Source organism: Esox lucius, chromosome 14 (assembly GCF_011004845.1).
Source record: "Esox lucius isolate fEsoLuc1 chromosome 14, fEsoLuc1.pri, whole genome shotgun sequence".
Lineage (NCBI taxonomy): Eukaryota > Metazoa > Chordata > Actinopteri > Esociformes > Esocidae > Esox > Esox lucius.
In genome coordinates, this window is record NC_047582.1 from 29,658,834 (window position 1) to 29,671,355 (window position 12,522).

The 12,522-nt window shown below is 39.7% G+C and overlaps 1 protein-coding gene across 7 annotated transcripts in view; it reads right to left on the reverse strand.

Moving 5' to 3' along the window:
* dennd1a (DENN/MADD domain containing 1A) overlaps positions 1–5,109 on the reverse strand; it is a 93,164-nt gene extending 88,055 nt beyond the window's left edge. For all 7 annotated transcript variants that reach the window (XR_002197809.2, XM_010889677.3, XM_020053328.2 and 4 more), the window contains exons 1-2: positions 4,952–5,109; positions 3,260–3,324 (exon numbers count right to left, since the gene is read on the reverse strand). Coding sequence is in view for 6 of the 7 variants with exons in the window: in XM_010889677.3 (XP_010887979.2) it covers positions 3,260–3,324; positions 4,952–4,968 (82 nt within the window). In the remaining variant the exon portion in view is untranslated. The remainder of the gene's footprint in view (positions 1–3,259; positions 3,325–4,951) is intronic.
* Positions 5,110–12,522: the final 7,413 nt, after the last annotated feature.

The following is a 12,522-nucleotide window of genomic DNA, read 5'->3' on the forward strand; positions in this document are numbered from 1 at the left end:
GTGTGTGTGTGTGTTGAGTCAGACTAAAGATATAATAAGGCTTTCGTCTTTGCTCGAGGCTGGATGCTGGACAAGGACGCTCCACAGAAAGAAAAAGAAAAAAAAAAAAAAAAGAGTGAGGGACAGAGAATGTAGACAGAGACACACTGAATGCAGAGAGAATGTAGAGTGAGGGACAGAGAATGTAGACAGAGACACACTGAATGCAGAGAGAATGTAGAGTGAGGGACAGAGAATGTAGACAGAGACACACTGAATGCAGAGAGAATGTAGAGTGAGGGACAGAGAAAAGGAGAGCTAATGTAGCGAAAATGAGCAAGAGAATTTAGGATGAAAGTGGGACAGAATCAAAAGGGTAAAGAAAGGCGGCTATGGTTAAAGCTTTGAATCGTACCTCTCAGGAATTATGTTCGCATAGTAAATCCTCGATTCGGTGCAGTATGACGATAAATCGGTGAACGAGTCCGTTCACTGTCAGCATCTACGCTGCAATTGGTTCTTAATGACTTAATGACTATTAACGATTCGCTGTGACGTCGGCCCTTAACGTTTCGCTGTGACGTTGGTCTTATGTTGGTCTTTAACATAAATCAGGCCTCAAGGCAGGTTTGCCCATTGTTACAAGAAACCACTGGAATTCAATCACCTTCTGAGGCCATCCCTTTACACTGACATTAAACGCGCCATCATACATGCCCTCCCATCAGGCCAAGTGGTCACGCGATTCAAATAGATTCCTGCTGATGCTCCAGCGTTCATGGCTTCAGGGGGCATGACTATTCTCTGGCTTCGCCCGGTTTGAGGTGTTAAATGTCGACATTGAGGATCGCTAATGATCCCACTATCCAGCAAGAGGACCACAGTAAAACGTCTAGCCCCGCCCTCCTCCTTAAAAGGGCACACTAACACAGTTGTGCGGGCAGTCAGCCAGTCCAGCTCAGGCCAGTGACCTCCTTCCCTGAAACATGCCGGGTCACACAGAAGCATGGTGCAAAACACACACACACACACACACACAGAACTGCATTCGAAGTGAGGACCGGAGATATACTTCCCTTGAAAAAAATAATTTACCTCAATATACTTCCCTACGCAAGGTCCTCACTTAAAGTGTAAAACACAAACTGCACTTTGATAGCATCCAACTCGTCGCCACAGTCTAACATCCCAAACACGACAACACGCGCACGCACACACACACACACACACACACACACACACACACACACCCCCAAACCCACACCCACCCACACACTCCTGACAGCGTGTCCAATGAGCAGCTGTGTGGAATCTGATAGTGTAAATACCGGTCCGGTGGCAGGGATATCTTCCTCACAGCCACGCCCGTTCCCAGACGCACACAGGAGACAGGTTCACACAGACAGACATAGACACACACACTTGTGTACGCATCCCCCCCCGTTATGGTGTCACTCAAGACTCCCAAACCAAGGGGTGCTGCTGACGCGCGCTATCTGGATGTGACTGGTAGGTATGGGAGTTGTGAAACTTCGCCACTGAAAAGTCGTGAACACAACAGGGCACCAGAAGTGAGAACAACCCCCGACCCCCATTCAACCTCACAGAGGAAAATAATGTATTCATAGAATGCAAGCAGGGGACTAAACACAACTTGGATATGCAAGGGGTTCAAATTACTTGTTTACACTTGAGAAAATACACTGATTGATATATAATTCATAAGTGTTTTTGTAAGAGATGAACAATGGCGATCTGTACATTTCAGTGTAAAAACACAACGGTGTGTGGGTGTGATGAGTTATCTACAGCAAACACTGTGAGTAACTATTAACACACAAAAGACTGTGCAGTGCCAAGGAATTACACACTATTAGTCACATTTAAACCCGGGATTTAAAATAACCTCCCATTCCTGGCTAGATGTGTAATATTTGGTTTAAACAGTGCAACTATTACAACTAGCAACCAGAAATTCCAGAATGCATCTATAAGTCATTCAGCAGACCTCATCCAAAGCAACTAACAGTACAGTACTGAACTCATACAGTTCCATACTAACAGTACAGTACAGAACTCATACAGTTCCATACTAAATTTAATTTACAATACTAAATAAAATTCAATAAAAAAACAACAACTGTTCTCTATGTTTGACACATAGTTTGAAGCGTCAGACTGGAGAACTGTTTATTCTATGTTATGTATTCACAGCAAGTTTGGTGATCGGATCAAAAAGTGCTTTGAAATGCTGTGTTTTAGAAAACATTAAAGTATCCACAAAAGACATGCATTACAAAAACATCTTGTAGTACCCCAATAACTTATATATTCCAAAGGGAAAAAGGTTGTGACATTTTTGCTCAAGTCAGTTGACTACCAGGAAGTGTTAGTGTTCAGGTTTCGCACAGCAACGAGCCTAAGCTTCAGAATCCACCTGTAAGACAAGTCTAGCTGCTATAACAATTGCAAACCTGCAAATTAAGGAACAAGCATGCCAGAAGTAGTCACAAAAATGACTAAGACAGGAAAGCATATACGTATCTGGTCAATGACACAGATTGAGCCGTTTTGGTTTATTGGCTTTGAAATGAAACAATGGCATTAAGAGGTTGAACTGCACTGTCGGCTTTAAATCCATAAACTGTAAACCATGGAGGAACTCTAGTCATTCTTATACACGGTCCCTCCATTTTAGGGGGAAAATAGTAATTGAACAAATGAACTACCTTTATTATGTTTATAATAAATGTGTCATATGTAGACTGGTTACAAACTCTTTTTGACCCACTGACATCACTAACTGCTTGGTATCTTCCCTGTTGGTGCTCTGCAAGGCTGCCACTGCAGCCCTCATCAATTCCTGTTTGTTTCTGGCATTCCTGGCTTAAGCAAGTGAAACAAATGCTCAATTGGATTAAGGTCAGGTGATTGACTTGGCCAGTCTAGAACATTCCACTATTTGGCCCTGAAAAACTCCTAGGTTGCTTAAGCAGTGGGTTTCACGCAGTATATTCATTTTTTTCATACATACACACACAAGAGAAGATTACCTAATTCTCACATCTCTCCAATACCATTGCAGATATTCTTTTGGAGTGTCATTGTTTCTCCCATTACAAGTTGCACCGATACAGCCCCACGAAACAACAACGATGTTCAACACCGTCACACGCAACGACCGTAACGACGACACGCACAGAACACGCAGCATGTTTGTGCAGTGAGGGTTCATGAGTATATGACTGACATTGTGTTACAGGACGGGTGGGTTACTTACCAGAGCCCGCGGTTCCAGGGTGGGTCACCTCCAGGTACACCTCAAATGTGGTCTCTGGGTTGTCCCTGAAAGAGAAGTCTGCGGTCAGTCTCTAGCCTCCCAAGACCTGTCCACTTGAACAAGTCAAACGTGCGGCCATAAGATGACTCTGTGGTATCAGTTGCTTGTTATGTCAAACAACATTCTGACCTTTGATGTGTTTCAATAACATCTCCAAACAGCCAGTGTGTGTGTTAATACATTTTATCGTCAAAACTACTCAAATGTTTGCTTAATAATGTCAGAAGGACAACCCCAGCGAGTGAGTACTATGTTGTTGAATATATGACCACTCAGTAGTTTTCACAGAGCACTCCTTTTAAAGGCCTGTTATGGTCAGCTCCCAGTGTATTCATTAAATAACAGCGTGAATGACGCTGTGACTGTACAAGATTATAGATATGTGACATAGCGAGAAGTCAATATACAAAAAAAAATATGTCTAATCTAAAAACTAATTATAGACTGTTGGCAACAAATCTGTTAATTTTACATGTTGCTGCTAAAGGGTCATTTTCAATGGAAATAGCTGTAGCAATAGCCCAAATACATTTTTAAAAAAATGTAATGTTTTTTTATTCTTCTCTTTCACTTTGTGACATTATATGGACAATGGTGAAGTAGGAGTGACTTTACTATAAGGGAACTGTCTTTCACAGTGGATGATTGGGAAGGGGAAGTGTTTGGTTGTGAACTTTAGTAAATGAAACAGAAAACATAGAAGCAAAGCAGTCCTGGGTTGGTTGGGGGGAGGGTTACCCCTAAAATTGGAGATCCATTCTCCTTTCAGTGAGACATTTCACTGAGGCCATAAAACAACTGTAAAATTGAATAGCAGCCAGAGTAACATTGCTCAATTGAAAAACATCATGACTTGGTGGTTTTCAACAAGGCGTTGACATATGACAGGAAAGAAGTGCACCTTGTGATACGAGTTAGAATTGGTTGCGCTTGGTCCAGGCCTACTGTGAACCTTAATGGTCTAGTCACTGACCAGTGTATCCATAGGACAAAGAATCGCAAAAGGGAACAAAAGTTAACTTCCCAGGTCACACTGTAAGACACAAAGTGGTTAGTGTAATATTGCTCTATCGGAAGGACAACTGCAAACCTAACCGAATACATTTCAGCGACAGCCTGTGTGACAATGTAGGCTAGCAATAGCTTGGCTTGCAACACTGTATCAATAAGCAAAAAACGCGAGGTAATCCGGATTGAAAATGTTATAACCCATTCCGATACATTGTACCGTACTAATTCCATAAGTAGAATGTTTGCCCCGAAGGCATATATGCGGTGTGAGAATGAAACAGTAAACAAGACCGAACCTGTCTGTAATGTTTACATTCCTTTCCATACATTATCTTGGGCTACACAGCACGACGCAAACTACAACGAACAGTGATGTGTGCGTATCCACAGCTGTGTCATATTCATACATTAGTGTGTGACATAGTCCTATGGATGAGTAAATATTACTATTTTGCATTAAATTCCAGGTGGTCCGGTAAACAAGTCCTTCAGTCTGTCGCAACAAGTCCGGGCCTTATATTGCCTCTCTCCCTCTCGCTCTCTCCCTCTTGACTCTCTCGAACAAGGTAACCTATTTTCATCTAGGAAGCAAGGGAAAGGCAAAACAGAAATTGCTCTTACTTGATACGGGACCCCATCTTTATTTCTCACAGTGTCCAAGTATAGTGTTGTCTATATGGGGCGTTGACCCGTTTTCCAGGGCTATTTTTCCGATAGCCCGTCAGAACGTCCTGGGTATCGCCATGGTCTCCATGCGCGGATCACGCTACCCCCGCGCATTTTACTGTGGGAGTTGTAGTTCTCCAAGAGCAAAACACATAAGCCTATGCAACGGCCTCTCTGCCTCTCAGTCAACTACAAGTACCGCCAGTCCAATCTTCTGTTACGTTTTAGTCGCATCATGCGGACGATTTAATTGCAACAGTGGAGTTGAACAGCGACAAACTCACAAAATCCCCTGACAGTGCACTTTCCAGTTTTGTCATGTTTTCATATCCTGCCTTTTTTCTTAAAAATAAGGAACAATAATTATTCCCTGTCCATTGATGCCGAAGGAAACATGCGTTAGGTTGATTGTGTAATATCATACGATTTGGTAAGAGAAATTGTAGGTCTATTAGCAGAATGTAAAATGCATTCTTGAGTTCGAGTCTGGTTGCGCTCCCCTCTTGTGCTGCTACATTAGTGGATATTGGTGGAGCGCTTAACGGTTCAGCAGTTCGGTAGATTGGGAAGGAAACAACTGGATATGTCCAACATGATATTTGACAGATAGCCTACTTCCTTTATTTAGGTCCGTACCTTTTTTGATAACAATAAACTATAGCCTTGACTTAATACTAAAGCAGCCTACATTTCTTTCACAGTTGTTCTTTTTTTGTTTTGTTTAATAACAAAAAAATTATGGTTGTGTTGCAACATCTGTAACAAACTGATGAAAGTTGTAGAAACATTTATTTGAAAACTTCCTTTTTCTCCATATTTTATTTTTCTCATCAGTTAACCACTGACATGTTTGTTCTTAAACATTTGGAAAGATAACTACAAATGTTGGTAAAATGTCTGTTGGATGAATACATTTACATTGAAGTTTTGTTTGGTAAAATGTGTAGCATATTGAGAATTACATAAGATTTTGCTGCCCTTGTGGTTAAAGTAATATAGACCATAGTGGTCTTCATTGCATAGTGGGTCCGATGGTGGTCTCTGATGGCCTTATATGCAACACATGAAGTTGGATTAAGGTCATTTTTTTTGTCTTGTTGAGGCCCTCACACTGACGTCATAATGACGCATAAGTGGCCCCTTAAGGAAGATTTGTGAACAGCACAGCCATAGTCTATTGTTGTAAATGTTACAGGACATTTTCAATATTCAGCCCGCTGAACGTATTTTATTTCATTTTTTAGCTTACTATGGCTATGATTAGCTGAAGTTTGTATTGGCTGTTTAAAGAATGGAATTTTCTTGGACCTTTAAACTGCTTTCAAGGTGAAAAATCATCTAACACGAAGTTGTAAAATAGGGGAATTCTCCTTTAACAAATCAAAGGAAAAAAAGATAGAGACTACAGCATTTCAATTTGTAAAACAAGACAAAAACGTGCATTACATGACACTTGAATGAATACTATGGATTGCATCCAATATTTGTTTCTCTCAATTGCTCGTTTCGTTAATGAATGGCGTGCGATACTAATGAGCCTAATCAAAATGACAAAGCCATTATTTGCATTGAAGTGTTCCAAGTCAAAACACATTAGTTACACTTACCATGATGATGATTTAACGATTTCATTGTTCACATTCAATTACTTTTATTAGTTCTCTCTTTCTCCGTATTTTAATGTCCTATTCTAAATGAGCGTGGTATTTCAACATTAGCACGAGATTCTTGTATTATGATACTAATACGCATCTGAAAGTAATGGAAGACCATAAAATATCGAGATATTCTCACACTACTACTTTAATTTATATAAAATGTTGGCTTGCCTTAAATATTAAATATTGGCTTGCAAGTTTTCAAGTTAAATACACTACAAAAACAATATCAACATATTGTCCAAATAGGAGAAATTGGGTTTGGAAAGGTCTGTTTCCCCATTCACTGTCATCTTGTCCTTTTGGGCATGTAGTCAACGAGAAACGCCTAATTATATAACATTTTCCTGTTCAGCAAGTGTTTAGGTCTGTGCAAAACTTCGTGTAGACATCTCATCAAAAATCTCTATTACATGACAGTTGCTCACTTTGTGAAATGGCTTACTTTGTTAAAGGATGTTGCCTACTTTCTGTTATTGGCAATGGTTGATATATTGTCCGACTAGCAATTAAAATCTACATTCAAATGAATACCTACATGCCTTGAAGACGCTTATTAAAAAGATAGAGAGTAATTTATATGTGCACTTTTTAATTCACATGAAAAATAAACAATACGCGTCTGGTGCAACTCCGGAGGAAATTACATAATGTGATGGTTCTATTATCATACTTAATGTTGTTGGTATTAAAAAAAAAAAAACATCTGTTAATAAATGCCTGGTGCGTGCGTTTCTAACCGCACGCGAACGAAGACAGAAGTAGCGCTCTCTCTCCTTCTGCTTCCCTCTTCTGTCTCTCCATCCATCCCTCCCTCTCTGTCCACCTCTCCTCTTCTTTTTTGTTCTTTGTCAACTACCCACTCATCCCCTTTCTCAAACACACACACACACACTCGCACAAACACACATTAGAACACAATGAAATGCAATTTCCCCTTTATTTTAAAAGAACAATAAGGATTAGGATGGGGGATTTAAATCTGGATTAGGCTTGTTCCTATCGGAAAAGGCAAAAGGCAAGTCTTGAATTTAGACTATTTAAATAGCAAATAAAGTTGGGGGCACTATCGAGTTCATTCTAATAAATCCCAAGATAAACAGCAAGCAAAGTAAACCCCTTGATATTATAGTGCCAGGTTTTTAAACGAGATATACCGGATTTAATGGTTCTCAAACCTGTCCTCCGGGACCCCAAGCAGTTCTACGTCTTCTATCTATTACAGAGCTAGCACACCTGATTCAACGTGTAGCCGACATGTACTATAAAGCCATGAAATAAGGGAATCCGGTCTGGTAGTTAAACGTTAAAACAAAGTTGTGAAACATCTGCTGGCCTAGTGGAGAGGTTTGAGAACCGTTGGACTAGAGCACGCAATACAGATATTTGTTTCTGTTCATTCACAAACGGGTAGTCAATTAACAAAACAGAGTTACCTATTGAATAACGAATTGCAGTATGTAACCTATAGTCCATATACCACCAGGCAATGGCCCTAGGCCCAAAACCGAAACAGACTAAGTTGACAATTGTAAGACAGTTCTGGCAACTGAAAAAAACGTTGATAATATATTTAGGTTTTTTCTATTAAAATTCGTTAAATATTATGTTATGCGTAGGCTATGTAACTATAAATACGAATCTCACATACAAAGAAAACAAGAAATAATATGTTTACATCGGAATAGTAGGCATACAATTGACATGTAAAGGCGCTCATTGGAGAGCAGTGCCACCGTGCAGGGACCCCGAAAAATATATACAGAGATCCCAAAAAATTATGGAGCCTGGAGCTAAGCTGCATCAGAAATTACGCACGAAGAGCATCAAAGTAGACGTTGATTTACAGGGCAAAATTAGATCAGAGCTAGCTAACAGTGACAGATTTAAACAAGTTCATATCACTACTGATAAGCAGCGACATGAACATATAAAATAAATAACTGTTTGGAAAGAGGTGTAGCCTATACTACAACAAATAAACTGACAAAATATGACAAAACTGTTATTGCGTTGTTGGTGGTGTGACGTATATAAAGAGATACCAAGGTAAATTCCCGTTTATCCACAGGTGTTGATTCATTTAAAGAAGACAAGAGCTGGAGAGCGAGGATAAAAGATAACACTAAATTCTGTTCCACTGATCCTCACGATATCACATTTCATCCACGCGCGCAGACGTGCTGGGCAACGCATGTTTAATGCATGAGCTAACATTATTCTAGACAGAGTACGTAGATGATAAATATGCATTTATTCAATTAAGAGTATAACATGAGTTTTTATTTGCATACGGATTTAGGACGTTGGAAACCAAGGCTCTTTCGTGTTTGTGGTGTGAGGGGGGCTTTCTGTTTCCTGCACGGTGTTTTTATTGAATATTACAGATTGTATCACCGTGTAACTAAATCCTATCATGGTACACCTTGATACACCGAAAGTATTTTACTTAGTAGTCATTTAGAACGGTTGTAATATTTCCATTTCAGCTATTGTGGTTTAGTTTTTGCTGGTTTCCGCTTTTAATTGACTTCGCTTTGGGTTGTTTGTTAAGCCTATATAAGCTGTTGCAATAGGCTATACTTCATACTGTTGACGCAACATTGACAGAATGTATTCTTTATAGTTAGGCTAATTATATCCGGGTCCCTTTTAATTGAAAAGGACACGAAATTCTATGCGTTATCTTCCACTTGCACGCAAACGCATTTTCTCGGTAAATGATAATAATAAAATTAGTGTTAGTCAAAACACCGAACATGACTTATGACCAAATGTTTGCAACAAAAAAAATCTATGTACATACTACAGTGCATGCATAACAGTGTTCTGGTTTGAAATAGGTACTATGAATCAAAAATATTTCATTGTGCGATAAACATTCATAATGTTTTGTAACTCATGCATTAGGTTAGATAATCCATGATTTGTTTTCATTCGGCCACCTGCAAAAGTCAGCTTTTTCCAGTGCACAGTATCACTCCAAACGAACAAGAAAAGAAGCCGCTTGGCCACCGGCGCCTGCATATGGTATTCCATGCCAGTCTTATGCCAGGGATCACCAGTGTTGGTGTTCACCGGGTGGCGATATATACGCACACGCGCGAGCGCACACACGACATGACTACAAATTGTGTAAATCTGAATGTACTGGTTTTCAATGAAGAGGGATATTATATTCAATGAACGTGGTTACTGTAAGCTGCAAAAGACTCCGTTCACGTCAGTTGATAAAACCTAAAAACCCTGCACATAAGAGTGCAACGTATGTGTTATTTGCCAAGTAAGTGTATAAGCTTGAGGATCTGAAACTGACTGCTACGTCAAAACCCGAAGTCAAATAATTTGTAGTGTTAGATGGTTAATTGGACAAAATCTGCAAACATCATTGTTTTTTACTCAGAATATCCGATTTTCCCACCAAAATCCTTTATTACTCCATTATTTGCACACGCACTTTGCTTGGGGGTTAAGTAAGTGATACACAATAACATATCGTTTGAATGTACCAGCGAAAATGTGCCATATGCTTCGCCAGTCTTGGCAGCATGGGCTCGCGCCTGTGGCAAGCGCAACGACTCCAAGCCTGTCAAAGTGAAAGTGTTGGACATGCTTAAATGTTATGCTTGCGGAGCAAGATGAAGTCTCCAATAGAAAATCAAAAACACATGCACACTCGCTGAATTCACATCGCAAGGAATTCTCTAGACTGACCCTAACCGCACCTATTTGAATTGGCCTATCAATTGAATGGTTCTTATTCATGTTCAAGCACAAACCATCCAGCAACATTTTACTCAGTGATTTAGTTTAACGTCCGTTTTTCGCCTTCTGTTTCTCTTTATTGTCTAAATATGCTAGAAATCTCGAGGTAGACGTGGACTGTCAGTAGACCTATGCTCAAGAAGTTAAACCCCACTTCCCCGAGAGATCACAGATCTCATTAAGACTTCTTTGAAGCGCGCGCGCAGATAAATAAGGACCAGAGCAGCACGCAGGCTATAAAAATACTAACGAGGCTCGAGCTCAAGGACGTACGGGGAGATATTCTCATTCAATTAGAGGTGTTATGTGTGAGTTTCTGTGAGTGGAAGAAACATCAACTACGGGCCTACGTGGTCGACATAACTGAAATTATGACATTTTATAGGAAGATATAATAAGATTGGATACATCTTGAAATCCTATACGTGAATGTTTATACTTCATAGCCTTATTCAAATCTGAAATTGTAGTGGTAGTCACATGCCGGAAAACAACAGGTGTAGGATTTACCGTGAAATGCTCAAGTCCTAAACCTGGACAATGCGGAGTATGAGAAGAACAATAATAACGAAAAATGTAGAGTATAGTAAGCGATATAAACAAATAACGATGGCCTTCCTCATTGTACAGTGGTGATACACGAAATTATACTTGATGTGGCATTAATTTTACCTAGAATCTGTAAGACAGAAAGATGAGGCTGGATAGAATATTGTCTACTCAAAGTATTACAACATTGAGAATGATATGGCTTGCAAAATGTGTATTTTATTTGAAACTTGTAATTTCTGTATTAAAAAACTAAAGAAAATAATGCATGATCTACTGCAAATGCTGTTAATGTAGTTTAACCCCATGTAAACAAATATAAATGCAGTGTATAACATTGGAAAACAATATGCTATTCAAAGCCAATGAGAAATGTTGACAACAAAATGGTTGTCGATTATTATAATTATTATGAACTTTAACAGCAATTAATTGGCTGAAACTATTATTTATGCCAGACAATGTAGGTTGACTTTTGACAATATGAATCATAGCCTAAAATTTTATTTTTCTTTGATGGAACATCGAATCTACTCTGAATGCGACTCCTCTGCAGCATTCTAGGCAGTATAATAGTAATAATAATAATATTGTTGTGCAGTCAATTATGTCCATGAAGAGAGTGCTGGGAACCCTGAGAATAAGACGCGTCCTCCCGCTGTGTTTCAGAAGACAGGTTATCCGAGCCAGACGGTGGGCATCACAATTCACAAACGCTGTAAACACACGTCTCAGTTGGCACACGCGTTTGTGCAGGCCCGCGCGTAGGCTGCTATAATCGCGTGACTAAACGAAACTAATCCGCACATAACATGAAAAGTAACATTTTTGGTTGAGTGATGAAACTCTTTACGTCCACGCGGTCTTTAGTGAGAATTATTCTGATGACACAAATGTTCAGTAGACCTATAGGCAACATTAGTCTTTATGTGTACTCGAGAATAATAATAAGAAAAACAGCGACAATATCTAGCTCACTCAAATCAGCCAATGTGTTTTTCTAATTATTAGTATTTATAAATCGTTTTAATCATATATGTCTTTATTAAAATCGTTTGATAGTGTCGGAAATTTGTAAATATATGTTAGTGGCAGTGCATGACCCAAGAGTAAGCAAATGCGCATTTCTTTAGCTACTTTGAAATAATCCATGTTCCTAATCCCAACAAAATAACAACGAAATTGCCTTTTTTTTTATTAGCGATGCCTTAGTCTACCCTTAACGTGACAGAAAGTTAGCCAAGTCACTCTGACAGATAAAAAAAAAACAAAGAGGTAAAATCAGTGCAAGGCAATGGCCGTTAATTACATGGATTAATCACAAGGTATTCTTCTGCAGCTCCGGCGCCGGTGGTATGATGTCGGGGGCGACCAAGATCCCCGGTCCCCTGCGGCCGAAGGGGTTGTTCTTCTTTGTTGGAGTTTAGTCACGGCTGTTGCGACGGAGCTGGTCCGAGCATTGTGTTGTCCAATATGTGCCTGGCTGAGTTGAGAACAGATGGTACAGGAGTCAGTGGCTTCAGCTAGAAGATGACGTCGCTAAGAGGTGCAGTG